Source organism: Miniopterus natalensis, chromosome 1 (assembly GCF_054644295.1).
Source record: "Miniopterus natalensis isolate mMinNat1 chromosome 1, mMinNat1.hap1, whole genome shotgun sequence".
NCBI lineage: Eukaryota > Metazoa > Chordata > Mammalia > Chiroptera > Miniopteridae > Miniopterus > Miniopterus natalensis.
This window is the reverse complement of record NC_142081.1, coordinates 143,261,227-143,286,054: the sequence shown is the minus strand read 5'-3', so window position 1 is coordinate 143,286,054 and position 24,828 is coordinate 143,261,227. Positions and strand designations below refer to the sequence as shown.

The 24,828-nt window shown below is 38.5% G+C and overlaps 1 protein-coding gene across 1 annotated transcript in view; it reads right to left on the bottom strand.

The window, feature by feature from the left end:
* Positions 1–24,828, bottom strand: part of PPP3CA (protein phosphatase 3 catalytic subunit alpha) — a 285,468-nt gene that overhangs the window by 26,231 nt on the left and 234,409 nt on the right. The window contains exons 9-10 of the mRNA XM_016223594.2: positions 10,959–11,084; positions 8,500–8,574 (exon numbers count right to left, since the gene is read on the bottom strand). Of these exons, the coding sequence (XP_016079080.1) occupies positions 8,500–8,574; positions 10,959–11,084 (201 nt within the window). The remainder of the gene's footprint in view (positions 1–8,499; positions 8,575–10,958; positions 11,085–24,828) is intronic.

Below are 24,828 nucleotides of genomic sequence, written 5' to 3'. Positions count from 1 at the left end.
TAAATGATACATTGACAGTGACAAAAATGATTTAGCTTCTAAATTACACACTAAAACATTCATTGGGAAAAAGTCAACAATAAACTGGAAGTTAATTAACCAAGAAAAGCCTGAGAAGAAGCCTTTGACAAACTATTGAATAATCTTTCTTTTTATAAATGTCTTCCTTTTCCTTCCTTCAATTATATCATGAAAATTCAGTCAATATAAAAAGATAAGAGAACTTAAAACTGGTAAAGTGATACTCATCTTTGCATATAACTTCCTGAAAAAATTATATGGATTTCTCACATGGCCATACTTCCTATAGCAGTAAAACACAGAGTGTTTTTCTTCCCCTTGTTGGTAGCTGAAGAGGACGACAGTGACGTCCTCTGTGTCTCCCCATTTAGTTATCAAGTATTTCACCCCAAGTCACGTGCCTTCCCCAACCCGCCTCCTCTGTAACACTAGCACGTTCAACATTGGTCTCTTGTTGCACTAGACTCTCAGCTCAGCGAGGGCAGAGACCATGTTTGTTTGCCACTGAATATACAGAACAAGATAGTCCATGAATAAGTATTTTTACATAGAACTAAAAACATAACATATAAAATAGAAATATACAATATTAACATTGAAATACTCAAAATTTTATTTTTTGGCCTTTCCCTCCCAATGATTTCAATATTCTTTTTTAGCTATTGTAAAAATAAAATAAATATTGCTATTTACCTCTTTTCGATAATCTGATATCTGACAACCAAAGTTATATCCTAATATTTTATCTTCTGGCCAGACTTAGAGCTCACCGTGTGTTTCTGCATTTGGCGCATATATTTTTAAACAGCTGCTCCTGAACTCACTCGGCCAACCCAGTCCCTGTTCTCTCCCTGATCGCTCCTTTCTGCCTCACTTGTCCATCTTCCTCCTACAGCTTCATCAGAAGGGTGAACCTAAGGATCGGCCCTCGATTTTCTGATATTTCCTTCCACATCAGCAACTTTGGAGGCCTATTTCACTCTTAATAGAGTCAATTGAAGCTGTTAAGTCCAAACCTCTGTCACAAGGCTGGATTTTGTTCCCAATTTCTGGGACTCCATTTCCAAGGCCTGCTTGGACCTCTCCTGAATTACGTGTGTCACTTTCACTCAAACTCATGCCTGTGACTGAATTCATCTTTCTCCTGAGACTGAAGAGTTTTTCCATAAATGTTCTCACCCTCGGAGCACCTGAGCTGAACCATCCAAATCTACTTTTGTTTCCTTTGCCCCACTGATGCCGTGGTTATTCAGTGCTTGGGCAGCTCTTTGGAATAGCTCCCTTTTTAAAAAGAAATATATCTTTATTGATTTCAGAGAGAGGAAAGGAGAGGGAGAGAGAGAGATAGAAACATCAACGATGAGAGAGTCATTGATCGAGCCCGCAACCCGGGCATGTGCCCTGACCGGGAATCGAACCCCAATCGCCTGGATCCTAGGTTGACACTTAACCGCTGAGCCATGCCTGGCCGGGCTGGAATAGCTTCCTTTTTATTTTATTCTTAACACTGTCATTATTCAGATCTAATCACCTCAACTTTCAGACACTTGATGAAGTTCCCAAATTATATCCCACTTATCCTTGCATTTTCCAAGCATTTTTCTAAGCTTAGGAAACGTATTTGCTTTTTCTCAAATGCTGCTTTCATTTTGTTACTGCTCCGCTTACCAACTGTGGCTGATTCTTCAGCAGTGACAGGACAAGAATATTGCCACTGTGCTCCTCAGACCTCTTCTCTTTTTTTGTGGTATGTCTATATGCTTCTATTTTTTATATATAATTTGCTATTTTTCTCCCAACTCTCCATTATTATAGGACATACAACTTTGTTTTCTTTTCAGATTTGGAACCTGAAATATAGAATGCTAGAATAAGTCACTCAGAAATGACGATAATTATGGCCCCAAGAAGAGCCCTAAAGCTAATGGCTCTAAGTAAGTATGTGTGCTGCCAAACACGCAAAGCGGAGAAGAGCTTTAAGATGAAATTCATCTCAAACACTCAACATGGCAAATCAAATACAGTTTTGACAGAAAATGATATGACCAAACCCTCTTTGTGGACCAATAAGATGCCATGTTAGTCCCACTAACTGCCAGCTTTGCACTTTTTAAAGTTCTGCGTATCTTTTTAGAGCTAGACAGAAAGGCGTGGGGAGACACTCTGGAACCCACGATATTAGATATGAAGAATAATCTAATAATTCAAAGCAGATGATGGGAGATAATTTTCTTGTATACAGTTTTGATGGTTTCTTACAGGCATGCACAAAACTGCTCTGATCCCCTCTTCAGTGACTTGCCTGTGGTTAGCATTAGGACAAGGCAAGACTGTGGATACAGGATAAGAGTTCCACCATGCGGTTTGCTCTTCAGATGAAAGCGGAGGCATAAATTCTAATCTAATATTAGTCTTTCCAGTGCAGCCTGAAACTATATTTGGCTGGAAATGTATTTGTTTTATTATTTTTTTCTCCCTTATTCTAAAGGATTTCAGTTTCACCTCCACGTCTTTAGCCAGACTTATCACACATCGTAGTCTCAAACATAATTTGTATGTACATATAAAAAAGTGATCTCAGAGTCTAAGATTTTAGGACCTAAAAGGAAGTTCCAAATAAATAAATATTTCTACCTCCTGAAACTGTCATTAGGTTCCTAAGGCTTACTGGTCCTCCAGACTTCCTTGCTATAATCCCTCTATGATGCAGATTGCTTGATTTCAGTCAGCTTCCTTCCCCCTTGTCCCACTCTCCCCCACCCCTGACTCTGGGATCACTTACTAATCCTTGGTCTGAAATGAGTCCTTTTCATTAATGAGAATCAACTACCAAATGAGATACATGTACTTGGATTTCTCCCTTCCCTAAACGTTCTGGCAAATACCAACTCCAAATTGAAACCAGATTATCATATTATCATCCAAAATCAGAAGTGAAAACAGGAAAAAAGACCCCAATACATATAAATTAGGTCCTCAGAAGACATGCATTGGCATTAAACTGCTTCAAAACTTTACAAGATAATAGAAGTTTTGTATTTTACTTTCAACATAAAAGAACCACAGACCAATAGGAAACAGCCAACTTTTTCTAGATCATGATGTGAGTTCTACGCAGCAGAGGCCTAGGCAAGCCAGAGGCCTTTTTGTTTGCTCAGATACACCAAAATTTTTAACATCATGAAACATAACTTCTCGGAGTCAACTGAGGCTTAAGGAATAGCATGGGATGTTTTACTTGCAATTTATTTGACTTTCATGGCCAAATAATAGTGCAAAAAATCTGCTTCTTTATTTTACAGTGTATTTCACGGAACAAACTAAAGTATATTATGTTAAGTCATGAGTGTTGTTTTGCTAAAGAAAAAAAATCACACTGTTTCAAAGAAAAAGATTTTAAGCACCGTGATGAGGTGGTGAAGAGGTCAAGAGTCTGAGAGGCAGGCAGACTTGACTTTGAATCCAGGTTCTCCTACTTCACTAGCTGTGTGACCTTAGGCTTTAACGTCACCTCACTGTGTCTTAATCACTTCAGATGTAAAATAGGGGTAATCATAGTTCCTGTATCAACAGGTTGTTTTGAGGATTAGAGATAATATGTGTGTGTATGTATGTATATGGATGAAAGTTAATAAATTATAAAATTTTATACATTTTTGTTGGTAAAAAGGTAAAATGAGTAAAGAGTTAATGTCTAGGAATGACTTAAGAGTGATGGCTAACGTGTTAGCCGCTGTCAACATCATTAAATGGTAAAAAAAAGCTGACAGAACCTGAAGGAAAAGAAGTAAAATTAATCCCACACCTTTCTTCCTGTGGCAGGATAGTAAGAAGCTGGGAAAATTCCTGGGCAAGTGGAATGGGGAAATTGCTGCAAGAAAATTACACAAGGCCAAGCAGCTTGGGCAGCTTGAGGCCAGCTTGTGAATCACAAGGTTGTATCTTCCCCAGCCAACGACACTTGTGAGCAAATGGTTAATACCTTTCCTCCCTAACCAAAGAATACATAACTTAGATCACCCTGGCCCGGGAAAAGAGAGAACAAAGACCCAATTAATGCCATTTGTGCCAGCTAAACCCAAGGACGAGCACCACCTGGGGGATGTTAGACAGGAAAGATAGCCATCCTGGTGAAGGGGGAAAGAAAGAAGAGTTTCAAAGAAGTCAGCTGTTTTAGGACTTGCAGAACAAGCTGACCAGACGTATGTACAAACATTCCAAGGTTAAGGCACAGCAATGCAGAAGGGGACTTTACAACGCAGTCTACTGCCCAAGGTGTCCACAGGGAAGCTCTGAAACCTACAGGGGGAAGGGTATAAAACCCCTTGGGCGCCCACTAGGTGCTCATTTAGGCTAGCTGGGTTGCCTGCTTGTGCTTTATGCCAAGTGTGTTCTGAATAAATTCATCTGCTTTGCTTTAATACTGCGGTCTGTCACTTGTCTGAAATCTTTCTTATGAGATTGACAAGAGCCAAGAAAGGGACAGCCCTACCCCCTCCGACTCAGGGGGTTGTCCAGTAACAATTCCTCAGGGAGGTGAGATGAACCCCTATTTTATATAGATTTTATAGACACTAAGAACTCAACCTGGTAAGATAAAAAGATAAGTCATGGATTGTAAAGGCACCTCACTACCTTTGACTTTTTAGTTGGCATTGGATTTGGAGCAAAAGATTGAGAAGGGGTAGACAAAAGACTCATGAGTAGATCTGCCCAGCCACCCACCCTTAGACCACAAAGCAATTTAAGGAATGGCTTTAATTAAGCCCTTTGATGCTTTCTGATTTCTGTTTTCACCTCTGTAGTCAATAAGTCCAGGAGCCCAACAGGCAGAGCATAGGGCCAGCCCCCAGAGAGAGAGACTTTGTACACTGCGGGCAGGAGGGGCAGGGTGGGAGGATTGCAAACTTTATCCCAAGGTTGAAAAGAAAGAAAAAAGAAAAGAAAGAAAGAAAGAAAGAAAGAAAGAAAGAAAGAAAGAAAGAAAGAAAGAAAGAAAGAAAGAAAGAAAGAAAGAAAGAAAGAAAGAAAGAAAGAAAGAAAGAAAGAGAGAGAGAGAGAGAGGGAGAAAGAGAGAGAGAAAGAGAGAGAGAGAGAGAGAGAAAGGAAGGAAGAGAGGAAGGAAGGAAGGAAGGAAGGAAGGAAGGAAGGAAGGAAGGAAGGAAGGAAGGAAGGAAGGAAGGAAGGAAGGAAGGAAGGAAGGAAGGAAGGAAGGAGGAGGGAAGGAAGGAGGGAAGAGAGAAAGAAAGAAAGAAAGAAAGAAAGAAAGAAAGAAAGAAAGAAAGAAAGAAAGAAAGAAAGAAAGAAAGAAAGAAAGAAAGAAAGAAAGAAAGAAAGAAAGAAAGGGAAACTTCAAGAAATTGCCATTCAAAAGAGAGTCAAGGAGTTCTGGGAAATTTTACACCTTTGAAGAAAGGTTCTTCAAGCACCTTTGAAGAAATCCATAGTTTTTGTGTCATGTTAAATAAAGTACTAAAGAACACTGCTGGTGGTTTACTCCAAAAGGTATGTGTTTTTCCCCCTAAGAGGGCATATTTATGAGATTTGAACTAAAAGATCATGCCATTTTTCTGCAGGACTAACACAGATTTAAATGTGGCAGAGTGAGATTTCAGTAGTCTGCTTAGAAATAAAATATTCTTCCAAATACCTTGAAAAGAGCATTCACTCTGATAACTGAAATTAACAGGCTAAAAAGCAAGTGCTGATGAGCAGAGCACATTAACTGGAACTAATCTTTTTAAAGCACAGCAAGTCACAAAATATATCCTTTCATGTAAGTGACTGAGAGGATGGTAGATAATAATTCACTTTAAATGAAGTAAACACTGAGTCTTGGTAATATTTAACTGTACAGGAACACCGACCTGCACTGTTGAAATGTGCAGGCATTTTTGGCTACAATGCCTGGCATATAGTAGGTGCTCGATATCTATTTATTGAACAAATGGATTCATGTGTAATTACAAACCTATGCAGGTATAATTATTCTATACAATATGTTATATTTTAAGTATATTGTCTGTATTATAATTCTTGGCCAATGAACCTGACTACAATAGAGATTTGCTAACAGAGGAGTGTCACTGTATTAAGGTTAATTAATCTTAAAAGTAACACAGTGAAAGGCATCTATTGAAAAATGTTTGTTGACCTTTAAGATTTACATTTCACCAGGTTAGTATCCTTCCTTTAGGAAAAAAGTTTCTGCCATCATGAAAACAATATCTGTTAAGTGAAATCAGTATCCCTGGAAAAGTCAACAGTTGCAAACTGTGGCTGTAGCATATGAAACATCTAGAATCTGGATAAAGCACAAAATATCCACTGATCTCCACAGTATTTCAAAATATAAAAATATATTTACTTAGATTTTTACAACTATTCTTTAGGTAATTCTAACCTAGTAAAAGTATATAAATATAAATATAAATATAAATATATGTATATATATATATATATATATATATATATATATTTTTTTTTTTTTTTTCCCCCCCCTCTCCTTCATTGTATTGTGCATCTCCTTGCAGTGCAATACGTGACTAGAGAACAGTGGTATATGGAGACAAGTAATGAAGAGAAGTTACAGGAGAAAATCTATGAGGCAGTAGGGATAATTGTATACTTTAAATTTATCTAAGTATATAGACTCTTTTAATACAAGTAAGTAAACACTTTTATTTTACTGTCACCTGCAGCATTAGTTATTTCTCATTTATAGATGTGACCTGTATTAAACCCAAGTGACCATTAAATCATGCTGTTCAGATATAACTTTGAGAAAGGGCCACTTGCTCTTTACAATTTACCTAAGTCAGTTTTTAAAGATGAAGTTTTTATTAATTTAAACTTGCCACAATATCTGTTTCCCCTGCCACCTTCACTCTGTATTTTATAATTTGTCTTACTTTATTTATTATTTTAAAATATGTTTTTATTGATTTCAGAAACAGGAAGAGAGAGGGCGAGAGAGAGAGAAACATGAATGATGAGAGAGAATCATCCATCGGCTGCCTCCTGCACCCCCCTTCTGGGATTGGGCCTGCACCCAGGCATGTGCCCGGACTGGGAATCGAACCTCAAACCGTGACCGCCTGTTTCATGGGTTGATGCTCAACCAGTGAACCACACCAGCCGGCCTGTCTTACTTTATTGGTATTATCTGTTTACATATCTTTCTCTCTAACCAGGCTGCAATTTCATCAAGTCATAGGAATCTTGGACTCCTGAGTGCCGCACACAGAGTAGCTTCTTATTAAATGTCTATGGAAGTAAAGTGCATTGTTGCGCTTTTCTAGCTACATTTTTGCTAGTTTTCATTCATTTTGGGGTGCTTTTGTAAGGACCAGAGTAATTTTTCTCCCCATCTTTAACCTCATCAATCTCTGTTTTTTACAGAAAAAGCATACTTTTAGCGGGTAGCTGAATACAAATAGCATCTTAAAAAACAACAATTATTTTTTTTAAAATCCTCACCAGAGGATATTTTTTCCATTGGTTTTGAGAGACAGTGGAAAGGAGAGAGAGAAAGAGAGAGAAACATCAATGTGAGAGAGACACACATCTATTGGTTGCCTCCTGCACCAGCCCTGACCAGGGCCAACGATTGAGTCTGCAACCAAGGTATGTGCCCTTGACTGCAATTGAACCCAGGACCCTTCAGTCCACCGGCCAAAGCTCAAACCACTGAGCCAAACCGGCTAGGGCAAAAACGGTAATTTTAAAAACCTAGTGATAACTTATTCATTACTTGTTACAGATATAAAAAAATATTGGAATTGACATAAATACCAATATATTAACATGTAAATATCTTCTTTTATCATAGACATCAAAATTTGAACAACTGACAAGAGCAACCTCACTTAAAGGGCATTTTTTTTTAAAAATAAAATGTTTTCTTTTTTTAAAAAAATTATGTCTTTATTGATTTCAGAGAGAGGAAGGGAGAAGGAGAGAGAGAGAGAGAAACATCAATGATAAGAGTCATCATTGATCGGCTGCCTCCTGCAAGCCCCTGACTGGGGATCAAGCCCACAACCCAGGCATGTGCCCTGACCAGGAATCAAACCCTGATCTCCTGGATCCTAGGTTGATGCTCAACCGCTGAGCCACGCCCGGCTGGGCTAAAGGCACTCTTTTAAAGTTACCCAATAAATATTAACATCTACTAGAAAATAAAGGATTGCATTTTTTAATCAAGGGGTCAAAAAGAAATTACTTAGTAATGTGAGGTCTGAAAGATGTTCTTAAAATAGTTCATTACTTCAACAATGTTTTCAGGGTAGTGGGAAAATTCTCTCAGGATTTTCCTTTCTTATGTTTTTCAAAGCAAATAGAAATTATAATATTTCATTCTCAATAGTATATTATGATTAAAAAAATCCAAATCTTAGTTCATTCATAGGGTTAGCTATGAGATGCCACATGATTTATGTGGCAAACAGCATTAGCACAAAGGCACAAGTTTCTTACCATCAAATCCATCTTCTTCCGACCCTAGTTCGTCATCTGAGCAGATGTTGAGGACATTTACCAGCATCTCAGTGACTAAAGGGAAAAAACAAACAAATAAAAGGAAGTCCAGACTTTCTATTATAACCTTAATTATTACTATGGCATTTTTAATGAGCAAACTTAGCAATAACACTTCTTACTTAGTTTGTATGTATATAGGATCTCCTGTAAAGTACTTTCTATAAAATCCAGGTCATAAAAGATAAGAGGCTTTATGATTCTATGTAGACTCTTTATTTATAAAATTATTAGCTCATGCCTACAAAATTTAATGGTAAGGTTTACTGGCTATAGGTCATCAGACAACAGACAAATCAAATATGTGGATGTGAATATACTACCAATTTATAAGGAGACAATGCGTATACTATAAATCTATGAAGGAGGTTACTTTTAAATTTTTATTTTTATAATGAGATCTAGATCTAGACCAGATTACAAACTTCTGTTCATCAGGGAGTAAGTAAATGCTGGATCTCTTTTTTTTTTATTTTTTTTATTCTCCAGAGGCCCAGCACAGTGATAGGTATGTAATTTGTGTTTAATAAAATTTGTTGATTGATGAATAATCTGAACATTTAAATGTAGATATTGTTACATTTTATTATCCAAAAGCGTTAAAAACTAAAGGTTAGGTTAAGTTTAATAAGAAATTTAGTTGAGTAAATAGATTATATAAAAGTGCTGTACACAGAAAATTAGTATTGCATCACTTTTACACTAATGTGTATGCTATTTATATTTAACATTTAAAAAAACTGGGTTGGGTTCTATCATGAATGTGAAAAGAAGCTTGTCCACTATTTCTTCAAGAGCTACTTTTTAAAATCAATGTTCTAGAATTGAAGATATATTATAAAGAGTAAAACTTCAGTGGTCCAGAGCATCAGTTTAATTATCAAAAGTGAATTATGTATATACTTATATTAATGTTCTTTTATCATAGATGTTCAGAATCCAAATAATTAATGGAAACAACTCAACTCAAGGGTGTTCAAGGGGTGCCCAGCAGTGGTCAGATCTGCACTGCTTCTGTCTCCAGAGGACACAATAGATGACACTAACCTCTGTGATCTGGTCAGTGAAGAAAGTGGTGACATGGAACAGAACTGGGAACATTTATCAAAGACTATTAAAATTTACTTTAGATTTAATCTGGTCTGCAAAGGAGACTTCTTTGTTGACAAATTCATAACTTCCTAGTCATTTTAGGGTATATAAAGGAAAAAATACTGTAGGAAAATAAATATTACATAAATTAATGAATATAAATAAATATGTATTTCAGAAATGTGTGTACTTTTTCTCTATAATACCCTCAAAGGACATCGTTTTTCTGAAACATGTTCAAACTCAAATCTTTATCACGATGCTGTTCACCTTCTCATGGGATGTGTGAGATGATGCATGAACGAGCCAGTCTATCACCATTAGGCCTCCTGAACCTAGAGCTCAAGCTCGGGGGTGGCAGCCTTGTCTCAAAATTTTTGCTGAGGTTTAAGTCTAAATATAAAGACAAAACAAAGGGGGAAGGAAGGGAGGGAGGGAGGGAGGGAGGGAGGCCTGCCAGCCAATTTTGGAAAACTAGGGCAAGTTAATAGACAACTTTTTAAATGTAAATTTGTCTCACCTTGTAACACACTAATGGCCTCTATATTTTTAATAAACTATTTTTTTGTTGTTGTACACACAGTCCTTCAAAATATTGTAGTCATTAATCACTATTACATAATGATTACTCTTAATATCAGAAATGTGAAAAAGCATTATCGTAACCTTTTAATTTGATGACTACTTTGTAAAATAAAATAGTACCTTTAAATTATAATACAAAGAGATAAAAAAGGTAGTCATTATGACTTGAAGCCAGTTAAAAGGATGTTTGTTATTTCTGAGTTGTATTTTTCTGAGATTATACTAATTCTCCTAATATTCCTTATTTCTTTTGTTGCCCCTTAATTCATTCATTGTATTCTTTTAATAGGATACTCAATGATACTTTCAAATCATATTTCTCATGGTGCAGTTTATCAGTTTTATTGGTTAGGCCAGAGATTTTCAGCCTTTTTTAATCTCACGGCACACATAAATTAATTACTAAAATTCTGTGGCACACCAAAAAATGTATTACATTTTTTGCCAATTTGACAAAAAAAAAAAAAAAAGGTATGATTTTGATTCATTCACACTGGATGGCTGTTGTTGTGTTGGCTGTTGTAATTTTTTTATTTGACCATCTAAAGGGAATGAGGTCAGTCCCCCTGATTAAACAGTTAGGTATTGCACACTTTAAACATTCTTGCGGCGCACCGGGTGAACATTGCTGGGTTAGGCTGGAGTGTTTCATGGTAAAATCGCCCCACCTCCCCTCCTTCCTACACCATTTCGTTAAGGGCATTTCAGGGTCCACAACACACCTTTTTCCCCAACAAATGGCAGAGACCAAGTGAAAACATCCATGAAATTTGGAAGCCAGTATGGATGAGGAGAACAGTTGAATTGCCTGATATTCATGACGTTGTTCTCGTACTTCAATACTGCAGCTGAAAATGACAAAAAGGGCGATGTTAGATTCACAAGCACATATTTCTGCTTCTCCACATGGCTTTGGTTGACCAAGAAAATTCAACTATTTGAGTTAAGTTCCAAAACACCAAGGCAAATAACTTAATCATGCATGTTTACAGTACTCATAGCCTTAAACTTCACTCGGTGTAATACGTAACTGCACAATATATGAATATTAAATATGAAATGGTGTTGTATTTGGCAAATATTTATATAAAGTAGTTAATCAAATGTCTGTCAGGAACTAAATCCAAGAACATTCTGGTCTTACTTCATATCTGATGACACTAATAAAAGTGGCATAGCTAAGCCAGTTTGACATAATTTAATAACATCAAATATTTGAATAGAATATTTCTATTTTTTACAAGGCACACTTTTTCCCAGTAGAACTCACAATACTTATATAAAATAGTTTAAATTAGGTTGCGTTCTTGACTTAATAAAGTAAAAGTCTGGATTAAATTCTGCACAAAGGAACGTGCTGGTATCTGACTCCACCCTTGATTTCTGAAAAGTATGAACCATCCATAATTTAGGAAAATGAATCTGCCTTCTCACTCTGCTTTCCAGTGTAGGTTGGATATATCCTCACATAGAGGTCCTCTGAATTCAGAAATTCATTCTTTTTTTAAAAAATTGATTTTTTTAGAGAAAGAAAGGGAGAAAGAGAGAAGCATCCATGACATTGACCTGCTGCCTCCTGCATGCCCCCTACTGGGGACCTGGCATGTGCCCTGACCGGCAATCAAACCAGCAGCCTCTGTGCCCAGGAGGAAGCTCAACCAACTGAGCCACAGCGACCAGGGCCAGAAATTCATTCTCTAGCAACCCTGATACAGGATTAGCAGGGCTCAGTGAGTACTTTCAATGAAGGAAAAGCTACCTGTTTTAATGGGGTCATCTCTTCTATGAATAGACAATTTTAAGTTGTGGGAAATAGTCAAGCTGAGTTTAAAACATTTGTACCACTCCCTGACCCTACTTCTGCTTTCAGGAAAGATACAGAACAAGTATACACCTGTTTCTAAATGACAGCTTTTTAAATATTAAGAACAATACTCTCATATCATACACCCTTATCATGGCATAACCAATATCTTATTAATGGAAATTAATGAACAGATCCTAGATGATGTTATATGGCTTTTTTTCCCCTGTTTTTGTCTAGGGGTCTGAAATATAGAAAAATTAATTATTTCAGCACTTTTTAATTTTTAGACTGACTTATATAAGGGTATGTTGTAGCATGTGGCTGGCTATAGGAAAGAAAACAAAGGTAGCCCTTAATCCATTTTTGAAAAGCTACTGAAAGTTTATTGGGTTTGAGCTTTTACATTAAGGTCTGCACTAATATCACTTCTTACTTAATGATATATTTAAAAAAAAATTTGATTCCAGAGAGATAGAATATGAGAGAGAAACATCTATTGGCCACCACCTCCCATATGCACCCCAACCGGGGACTGAACTGGCCACCTTTTGGTGTACAGGATGACGCTCCAACCAACTGAGCCACACCAACCAGGGCACTTAAGATATCTTGAACATAACATTGCTTTCATAATTCTACATTTGCTCTTCTACCTGGGATATTTTCTCAGAAACCTCTGAATATCCAAATGCTTCCCATCCTTTGGTGTCGTTTAAACACTATCCCCTCAGTGAAATATCTTGTGATTTCTTCCGGTGATATAATCTTTCCTTCCTCTGAATTCCAAAAGCCCTTGACTTACACTTCTATGTTGCATTTATCATTCAGTTTTGCCCATAGCTATTCTATGTATATATGTAGACACCCAACATTTCTCTATTTCTTTAAGGACAAGTACCATACAACAGATTTTCTATTTCTCTGTGCTTCACAGACCTCCTTTTTAGCATAGATGCTCAGAAGCATCTTGCTATTTCCCCTACAATATTTTTCAAGAAGATGCTGCCTCATCCCTTTGACCCTTTCTCATGTGAGATGGCTTCTCAAGCCTTGAGCTCATCCTGCTCATCCCTGCTCATCAATGGCAATGCTGCTGTTAAACTGTGGTCCAGAACTAATATAATCTTCTTGGGGCATTTGATCAGTGCAGAGCATGGGAGGATAGACAGTTTTCTGTGATTTGGATACTACATATATTTTATTATAGCCTAATAATATGTGGAAGTTTTCAGCAGCTTGCAGTTAACTGAAATCACACTTGAGAACAGTAAGGTCTTTGCTTTGCATCGTGTTTCTGCCCGGCCAATGGGGAATCACAGGAAACAATTAGACACTTTGGGACAAGAACCGCAGAGAGTGTAGCCAACGTTGATATGAAGGGAGTTACTCTCCTCTCCCCATGGAGCTCTGAAGTCTGCATAAATTTCTGCAGGCCCATTCTTCTTCACTTTATGCTCTCCTTTGCGCCATGACATTTGGCCCAGGGACACATTCATATAGTATTAAAACATGTAAAATGAAAAACTTGTGGCCGATTACCACACCGGTGCTTCTGATCCACCAGATGGGAAAGAGGAATGATTTCCCGCCCTTGCTAAGTGCTGCCTGAACTATGGCTCCATGGTAAAGGTCTCTACTATTTGGGAATACTGAATAGTCATAGCAGGAGCACACCCTCATATCTTCCAAAGAATATTTTAAGGTTCTAAGTTGTCTTTGCAAATAATAACTTGTCCTCTATGTTTCCCCCAGTTTTTATTAGCATAACGTTGGTACAGCAGGAGGAAGGAAAGTAAGTGTTGTAACTACTAGTGCCCTGCAGGAATGGGAGAGGCTTTAGATATTAAGTAATTTAATCCTGACTACAAATCTGAGGAGCAGGGGTTACTGCCCTTACATTACAGGCTGAGGAATTGAGGCTGAGAAATGAAGTGACTTGCTGAAGGCCATGCGACCTGCAACTGGAAGATCTCACCCATATTTAAACTCAGCCTTTACTGACACCAAATTCACTGCTTTTCCACCCCACCCCCCTTCTGTCTCTCATAAATTATAAATGCATGGATTCTAGTCCTAGCTCTTACACTAATTTCACTTTCAGTATGGTCTTCATCATTAAAGATATTTTAGCTTTTGCCAAAATACATGTTTGAGAAAAATAAAATAGGACACAAATTCACAAGTGAGGGTAAGGATTGTCCAATAGCTAAAACAGTTGTTTGGTAGCTGGTGAGATAAAGCATTTATTCATTTGACCTTATTCAACACAACTTATCTGAGTGCCTACTAACAAAGTAGATACTGTTTTCAGATTTTGTTTTTGTTTATTAATAAATGTTCACAGTAGCTACATTTACTAGAATTTGCTATATACCAGGCACTGTATTTGGATCTACAAACAATCACAAATTTTCACAATATCCCACAAAAGTGGTTCTTATCATTTGCATTTTGAAAATCAGCAAAGAGAGAGGTAGTCTGCCCAAGGCCACACTTGAGAAGCAGCAAACCTCAGTTTGGGCCTGAATCTAAACGTGCTGATCTTTCTAGCATTCCATGAGACTCTCACCCTAGCTGTATAAGTCATTCAAAGCCTATCAATTCTGACATGGATTCTCCTTCCACATTTTTTCCTTTGAAAAAAGAGTACTGGACCCTCTGGTGTGGCTCAGTGGTTAAGCATCGACTCACAAACCTGGAGGTCACGGTTTGATTCCCGATGAGGGCACAAGTTGCAGGCTCCTACTGGGGGCGTGCAGGAGGCAGCCGATTGAGGATCCTTTCTCATCGATATTTACATCTCTCTCTTCCTCTCTCCCTCTTTCCCTTCCTCTCTCTGAAATCAATTAAAAAAAAAAAAAAAAAAGAGTACTAGACTGGAAGGCCAAGAGCCCAGACTGCTAGATGGATTCTGTCATTAATTACTCAGGGGACCCAAGGTCACTAAATGTCTCTAGGTCTCAATTATCTCACCTAACTACATGGGTTTGTCTAGATAACTTATGACTTCTTCCAGGTCTGAGTGATGTTAATGAACTTCTGGAACAAAGATCTCATCATTAGTGTAATGATTGATTAATATTCTCAGTAATTTTAGAGGCTATTAATGGAACTTTTTTCTTACTTTATTATCGTTTAAAAAAACTAATTTAAAAATGCAAATACACCAACATGTATTCTTTTTTCTTCGGCAAAATAAAATATTCATGCAAAAATACCTCTCAAATAACCTAACATTAATAAGTTACTCATGAATTTTGATGTTTTGTATAACAAATATATATATTACAAAAGTAAATGAAAAAAATTAAACCAAACAGTCCCAAATATCTAGTCACGAAATTCACAGCTAACATTTCGTCTTCCACATCCCACATCTTCCACCCCTGCCACCTGCCTGTGACTGTCACTGGGATTACAAACTCAACTGGAGCCCTAACAATGTGCTCTCCTCTGAAGTACTTGAAAGACGTTTATCTCCAGTGCAGTATAAATAATACAAATGGTTGTACTTCAAAAATCACTCAAGACCACCTCCTGAGACCTTGTCTGAGAAATAGAGAGATAAGAAAAGAACAAAGTCTCCCATCAAGGAACTCTTCTATTCCACATGACAACCTAGTGTCATTTAAGGATTGTATCAGAGACCCGGAGAAGGATTATGCCTTGTATATAGGCCTCATGCTAGTAATCATAATTTAGAGCAGACCAGACAGCACCAAAACAGAGGGTTTTCTGTTGTACATGCAGGTATGAGGAACAGTCTAAAGAAAATTTGGTATAATGGGAAGAATACTAATCCCTAAGAATCTGGAGGCCTGAGCGCCAGTTCTTCTCTGATGCCAAAGTTATGGGCTCAAAGTTATGCCATTTCTTGGTCCAATCATTTCACTGCACCTGTAGAACCCTCCACAGGCATGTCAGACCTGCTTATGTAGAAGGTACAAAGTCAGGGATCTCCTCCTACTTGGGAGCAGGGAAGGGCCATTGGGCCTCCACTGTTTCTAATGACACAGCTAGGCCCCCTGAACATAGAGAAACCCAAGGAACAGAATCTAATCTTATTCTATTCCTCTGTCTACCAAGCCATGTACTAGTGGCTAGGCCATATCTAAATCTGTAAATTAAAGGGGTCTCACCTGCTTTAAAATTTGAAATTTTAATGAGACACAAAACCCCACATTTCATAAGAACTTGATAACATTTCCCAACATCTTTACAACTGCCATCAGGAGGGAAGCTGATGACAGGGCAATAGGTGACAAAAATAGAAAGATCAAAAGAGAGCTTCTAATTTAAGAGAAGTTGTCAAAATACTGCTAGCAAGATGCACTGACTAGCTCACCAAACCAAGAGCTCACCAAACCACAAGCTCAACACATTCCAAGTGGGTCAAGTGGGTGTCAAGGGGAATAAATAGCTTCTTTTCTGAAAGCCTTTAGGTTGGTAACTATAATGCACCCAGTATCCCTTGGCATTCTCAACATCACTAGGGCTGTTTTAACATAGGGGAGAGGAGTTCAAAAGAATGGAAATGACAAGTTTTACCCCTTTCTCACCCTTCTACTAACATTTTATCTCCTTAACTCCAACTGACTATCCATTCCCATCTTCAAAAGATGGGACCCGGGGGGTAGAAAAGAAACAAAGAGGAGAGAAAAGCAAATGGGGGCACTACGAAATCATTATCATCTATGTAGAAATAGAAAACAAGGCATAATAGACCCAGGATGTATTTTCTTTTCAATTCTTTGACCTGCAGATACCCTAGCAGAAAAGCTAGCCTCAGTGTGTTCTCCTGGCAAAGTCCTCCCACCACAGAAGGAGGCGCGATGGCTCAATAGGTAAAATTTTTGAGATGGGACCTATATGGTCATAATGTCCTTTGGCAGCGCTTTGGGATTATGTTGGTACACTGCATGAGAGTGTTTTTGATTCTGGAAGAGATGCTATAATTAAAAAAAAAATCTGTATTTTCCCATAAAAATTATCTCTTAGAGTATAATTTTCATTTTTCTGTGAAGATATATATGTATATTCACATATATACATAGTGTTTATAGTATATATTCTAGCATCTATGATCACAATCTAGGATTCCTTCCATTTCAAAATCTGACGTCTAACTTGTTTCCCTTTTTTTTTTATTCCTGCCCTGAATGTCCTCTACTTGCCTGATGGATTCTGTTTTCAAAAGATTCCTTTATTATTATTATTATTATTATTATTATTATTATAGACCTAGGTTAAGGAAAAATTATTAATTCATTAACTTGTAACTCACTTTTACTGCATAGCTCATGTTGTTTATAAAGATGGATTTCAGGCCTTCAATTTTTAGGTAATTTTGTCATAATGATATTCTTCAGTATAGGTTTCTTGAGAAATTTAACATTTTGATTGCTTGATTTGGTACATAACATAAGGTCTTCACAGGCAAATTCTCAGTAACTTCTATGTAATGACTGGGTTTCAACTAACCTGAACTATTTTATTATTAATGAATATAGACAGTAGGTATATCTAACTTCCTTGAAACTCTGAACTAATGATTTTGTATTTATCAAGATACACAAACATATATGTTACTATGAATCATCCTTTTACGCCTACACCTACCTCTTCCCCAGTCCTTTTACCTTGTACAGGCATCCTTCATGGCACCTATGCCACTGACACCTTCTTTAAGTTTGTTATGTTTCCTATATAAAATATGGATGATATTATCTTACATGAAGGAAAGAGTCAGTACCACATACTCTATTTACATTTACTAAACACATTATTACCAACCTAAGACTTTAAAGGAAACATACCAAGTTACATCACTCAAGGTATCAATGATGATGACAATGGCATAGGAAATTATAATCACAGACCAATGCCACATAGTGAAGAGTACTGAATATAAAAGGCACTGAAAGAAGACACTGTTGACACGTCTTTGCAGTGAATTTTATTCATTCATCTCAGGGGATTTTTCTGAAAACCAAACCAAGTTTCCTAATCTCAAGTTCTCTTTAGTCTTAAGTGTCCACATAAATTTCTTTTCTACTACCTCATACTGAAAATAAAATGAGTAAATACTAAGAGTTTTGTTTACAGTTTATGCTGTGCTCCTTCATAAATTCTTATATTCTCTACTATTTCTTAGTAGACAGTTCTGTTTTATAATCACTATGAAAAATTATCTTCCTAGTGTGTGTAATTCTGCCAATATTTATCCGTCTAAAGACTAAAAATATTTATTAAATAAATGATGGAATTAATTTTTTTGGTGGTGTGTTATTTTATTGTTTTGTATTAGTAACAAAAAACCTACTTGGCCTATAATTTCTTAGCAAATATATATTTTCTATACTGAAATAAGAGATCTGGGCAAAGAGTTGCTCAAGACCAATTAGGAGGATCTTTAGATTCAAGATAATGGCAGAAAAAAAGTAAGAGTTGGGAAAACCACTGCCACTGGACAAAGTATTTGGATTAATTTTATCCAATTTTAGGCCTGTGTGACATTGATCTGTGATTATAATTAAGCAACTAGGATTACATTTATGCCTGTGGCTGTAACGACTGTAAAAATGCTTTAAAATATGCTTACGTCAATGCCCAAGGTTCTGTCCATGGTTAAGACAGGCCTAAGACTAGAGAAACTCTCCCTTGAGGTCAAGCCTGCGCACCTATAGGGGGCAGTAAGCTTCTTCACATGCTGGAGAGAGAGAGGCAGGGACCGCTGCTCAGGATTGCCTGGGCACTGACTCTACTCTCTCCCAGAGACACTCCCTTCCTCCATCTCCCTCTCCCACCAAGGATAGGGATCTGTTCTGGTTGGTTCTGCATTTGGCTCTGGAACCAGGTGGGTCCAAGGTATCTCTAAGTTTATTACGGCTGTTATTGAATTGTGGAATAAGCTCCTAGTATGAAAGACCTGTTCAGAATGAGATTCTCAGGCCTGGCAACACCACGCAGTGTTGATGGTGTCACTGAGGGCCAAGCCCCTGCTGGAAGTCAGGGGGTTAAAGCAAGCTGGCTTGGGATACGCTGCATTTGCTCCTAGATGTGCACACCACGACTGCCAATACGGTTTTCATCTTAGTTCACTGTATCAGCAATTCAATCCTCTCTTACAGTGGTATCTTTCTGTCAAGCCATAAACCATCTCTCTGTTTATAAATGCTATCTTCCCAAAACCCCTGACTACTTTTTCATTAGAAAATATTTGAGGATGTTGAAAATGTCAAGTTTGGGTAAGACTAAAATGATTTTGACACATAATTCTATCATGTTGCCTTGTTTAAAAGTCTAAAACATCAAAATACATTTTTCTCTACCAAAAAGGGTAGATGTTTGCATCTCAGAATTTTAGCAAATGACGCTTTTCTACCTCCTCTCTCTTCCTTAATCTACCTTAATACTGATTTTTTTTCTTGGTTGTCATTTTAATTTTTGGTCTTGATTGCTAAATTTGTTAGCCATTAGATTTTCTTCTCAAATCCAAAATATATTTATTTAATAATTTACTTAATTACTTAATTTTACTTTCAGCAGCTTTTCCTGGAACTGAGTTATATACCCCTGGAAGATATATTTCTCTACATCTATGTCATATATCCATTCACTCATCCACTCACCCACCCATAAGACAATTCCTCTAAACTACAGCAAACTGGAACCACATAATACCTACCACAATTTACTTTAGATTTTCTTGAAGCACAGGTATATCAGAGGGGAAAAAAGGATTTAACTGTTTACACATCAGGGTTTAAAATACATTTTCCCAGAGGTTCATTATAGTTTTCAGCCAAACCAAAAACTTTAAAGCACAGTACTCATCTGCCACTGTGCTTCTCGATACTGAAAGATTTTACCCTACCATTGCTTAAATGTCACTTCTTCAGGTAAGCTTTTTTTTTGTCCTCAAAGACTAATTTCTACCCTCATTTCATAGCATTCTTTTCTCTGTAGCATTTTCCAAATATATTTCAGTAACTGCTAGTGGAATTATTTATTTAATGTCTATCACTCTGCCAGATTATAAACCCACTAGGGCAAAGACCCTGTCCGTCTATTTCATATCCCAGCACCTACACAGTGCCTGGTATATAGTAAGTTCTCAGCAAAGGTGTGTTGCATGAGTGAGTGGATGGGGTTACAGGTGGTGAATTATTAAGATGGAGGAGGTAGGATTGGGGGGCAGTGTGGAATACATTTCATTACTCCACTTTCTTTCTATTTGGCAGGTTTGGGTAATTATGAAATAGCTTTTCCCTCAGGGCTACAGGTTCACAGGAGAAAAACAATTCAAATGTGCCAATTGCTCTGCAAATGTTTAACTCCAATTTAGAAAGGATATAGGGCAGTGATTTAAAGTGAGATAAAGCTCTGAGAGGGTACTCTTGGGCACTGTCTTGCTATCAATTCCCAGAAAGAAAATGCTTCAATCGATGCCTCCATTGACTGCCTGCTATGTATAAGGCATGCTACTTGGCTTTACCATGTGTATCAAAAAGCCTCTGCTTCAAATGAATGATGATCTCATCAGGAAGTCACAGGAATGCTAACTCTAGGAAAAGCTAACTAGAAAAAAAACATTAAATGGTAAGGGCAAATGACTGGTTCTGCAGGCATTCTGGGAAGGACTATCAAGAGTCTTTAGGGCAACACAGACTGAAATGGGTTTAATCTACTTCGATAGGGGGAGAGGAGTGAGTGAGACAAGTGTTCCAGATGGAAAAAAATGTATGTCAAAGATGCAGGAAAGGGAAAGCCAAGAGCTGTTCAGGGCAGTGAGCAGAACAACTTGGCTAATGTAAAGGGTTCATCCAGAGAGAAGCAGAAAGGTAGCTCAACCCATCGAGTGAAATTATAGCTAAGAAGCTGGGAAGGAGGGCTATTCTGCCAGGAGTTTCTGTGAAGCCCCACACTGACAAGTGGCATAGTGAGTGTCACCATGGCTGTGGGCCCCAGGCTCTTGAAACCTTGTGTGCTTAATTTCCATTTGTTACAGGAAAAACAAAAGATGGAAGAGGGATAGGATTACCAAACCAACCAGAGGCGGCCTGAACCAAGACGGTGCTGAATCTGACCTCCAGGAGACCTTGAACCTCAACAGACCCTGAACCTCATTATACCCCAATTATAATATATTAGCATGCTAAATGCCACGACCTTGGGCACCTGGACAGATCCGACATGGACCATTTAAGTAAAGAAAAGGGGTGGCACTCTAATTCCTGGAAGAGACCAGCTTATCCCCCAAAAAACTAACACATATGCCTCCCCTCATTACACTGCCCCCGTCATAATCCACTCCCCAGGCTTCTCTAGAAGGAGAAGCTGATCTGTGAGTCTGACTCCCTCTTCTCCATCTTCTGGCTACTGAATACAGCTTGTGCTGCTGAATGCTCAGCTTCAGTTTCCTTTTTGACTCCCCACCCCCAAAAAAAGAACCCTTGAAAGGACAGAGGGTCCTTTCCAGGGACCAGATCCCCACAGAGGGAGCCTGGATGATCTACATTGGTAACAATATAAAATACTCAATGATAATATCTTAATACTGCAGAGCATTATTTTCAAAGCAATTTCATCCGTTATTTACAAAATACTTTTTTCTCATTTTACAGAGTTGCCACCGCATGCCAATAACATTAGATGAGTTAGTGTTTAATGGCAGAGCTGTAATTCAAATGTATATCCTCTGTCCTGGCACCTTGCAGGAGGTAAGCAGGAGTTGTCAGGCTGAGGAATCAGTGAGACCGGGAAAGATAACAGCTGAGTGGACTAATGTGGGCCACACTAAGGGATGGGACACTTACAGTCAGAACTTCCTGAAAGTGGCCTTTAGTTGCAGGCAAGTATGACCAATGAATCAGAATTACTGTGCATTTAAGCATGAGGCTGATCATAAAACTATTACTGGTTTTAAGATAGCAGAATACACCCATTATTCTCATTCTTTTGTTTTGCCAGAAAGCTATTACTTAATCTACAGGAGCTTTAAAAATCAAATTGCACTGTAACTATTAGGTTATAATTCCAGAGACCTGTATAGTCTCCTATTTCTAAGACTCAAATGGTTAACTCAGAGACTCTTCACTTTATCTTCCCATTGACGGTCCTGAAGGTGCCTGCAACCCAGCTTTGTTGCACTGTCTTTTAAAATTCTCGTTAACATTTATTTTATTCAAATGCAGTAATCCTCACTTCTGCAGTGAATAACTGGCTCCCACTCCCACACACTGTACACTGTGTTAGCCTAACAGCTTTAAATGCTTCAGAAACTTCACACAAAAGCCTTTTGAAATTATGCTCAAACTGAAGAACATATCTTTCTTCTTCCTATCAGTTTATTTTTTTCCCCTCAGAAGGATTTTTTCTTTTATGGAAAGGTCCCCAAAATGAAAAGCTCCTGTTTACTTTCTGAGACATTATGATCTACCCCAAAGTCAAGAGAACACAGTGAAAGAACCACAGAACCTCGAAGCTAGCAATGCACCGAGGGCTATTGGTTTTTTCAGGCCTCCCCTTGTTCAGTCAGGACCATAGAAGCAACGCCTGCTGCATGCAGGCGACAGCTGTGGGTCTCAAGCAAATCTGCGTTACCCAGCAGGACGATGAAAGGAAAAGCTCCGAGTCTGTTCTTACGGAGTAAAATCCCAACTTTCTTTATTTTAACTGCTTGATCTTTTAGTTGTTAAAAACTTGTAAGGCCCTGGCTGGTGTGGCTCAGTTGGTTGCAGTGTCATCCTGTACTACAGGGTCATGGGCTCGACTGCCGGGCAGGGCACATACCCAAGCCGCGGGTTCGATCCCTGGTCAGGGAGCCTGCAGGAGGAAACTGATCGATGTTTCTTTCTCTAAATTCAAAAAAACATATCCTCAGGCGAGGATTAAAAGACAAAAATACTTCTATACTTGTAAGTATAGTACATGGTACTTAGTAGTTGGTCTCTGTCAAGGAAATTACTTGTTTGGGCACTCCCTTCACTGGGATTCATAGAAAAAAATATTTTAATAACATAAAACAATAAAAACCTTAGTGTGCATATTTTTATATAGTTTTGGTAAATAAAAGGACCATGGTGGGACATGCCAGGTGACCTCCTGAGTTCCAGCATTCACTGCAAGTAACAGGGGGAACTCTCTGGTATAAGGCGAGGAAGCCTCATCTCATCAAAGGGAATTAGCTCTTACTGGTCTTATACAAAAGGCTTCAAGACTGACACTTTGTCTGGGGAAAAAGTGGTTGCTGCTTAAAAGTAAAAAAGTTTCAAAAACACTGGCTTTGACTTTTTATTCTTCCTCTTTCTAAGCAAGTGTTAATCATTTTTTTAATGTCCTCAGGGAGAAGAGGAGGAATTGAAACCGAGAGTCCTTATGACTTTGATTAAATTTAGTTTTAAATCCTAGCTCTAGAAATTACATCTCTCTCTCCCTCTCTCTCTCTTCCTCTTTCTCCACCTCTGAGACGGAGCCTTTCCTTTCCCCAGGCTAATCAGCAACCCCCGAGGCAGCAGAAGCCAGCAGCCAGAACACCTGACCAGTGGTCACAAGGTCTGGACCTCTGGCAGGCTAAAGATAACATTTCGACCTAAATTATGTTTCAGTTCCTGAGCCCTAAGGTGAAACACCCTCCTGGCTGTGTTCCCATGAGTTTGGGCTGAGGGAAACCGGAAAAGACCTCAGAGCTGTCCTCAAAACCTGAAGAAATAATTTCTGACCCTTTCCTCAACTCTGACCAGTCACCTCCCAGCATGACCCCGAACTCCCAACCCACAAAGAATTGTGATTTTGTCTTCTGTAATCTGCAGCCTACACAAGCCATCAGGGAGTCAGGTCTCTGGAGCATTAGCTTCCTGCTCCCCTGGATGGCGCCATTCATCAACAAAATAGCCAATCTCTCTGCACTGCAACTCTCAGGGTCTGGTGTTTGGCTCTGCTGGTGTGGGGTTGACAAACTCTTTCTACACAGATCATATTTTACCTTAAACAAGGTCTTTTCTGACCGTTTTAGAAAATTACCCCTTGTCAAATATACTTAGTGTTCGAATCTCTTACTTTATACATAATCTGATTGCATTTTATATTTTTATTCAATTGCCCAAATGTCTTATTTTGTCAACTGGCTTATGAGTCCTTGGTATGCTGAGAACATGTTTTCTTTTACTTTGCATGCTTTTGGCTAGAGAGTACTAAAGGCAGCATTTCTTTTATAGGAACTAAGGAACTAGAAAAGGGGGGCAAACTGTCCTTGCCCCTGGCACCCACGATTGGGACAGAGACTGTACTGTGCCTACTAATAACCACATTCCTTGGCCTCAGAGGAGGGCCCGAGTCAAAATGACTCTGGAAGAGATTGCGAGGCCGCAGCCAACTCCAGCCAGCAGGCGTCACCCTCTGGGCTATGGGGAGGAAGGGGAGAGTCACTCTGTAGGACAAAGCAGAGGTGTCTGGGGAGAGGCGAGGATCAGAAAGGCATGTGGCAGCACTGTACTGCGTGAGGTTTGCCTTCTGGAGCAGGATCCCTGACAGACCCAGAAGGTCTGGGGGTCGGGGTCCAGCCAGAGCAGGTGGAGGTGAGAGGTGCTACGAGGAAATTACAGGCAAAAAGGGAGGCCTGCTTCCCACAGGGAGCTCGGAAAGAAGACAAAAACAAAGACAACTAACAATTCCTAAGGGTTGAGGGCACAGAACAGGCGTTTGGTTATCAAGGTGGCCAAGGCCTGCCTCCGGCATCTGGATCCAGCCTGTGACAGGAAGCACCTGTCACCACTCGGGCAGGG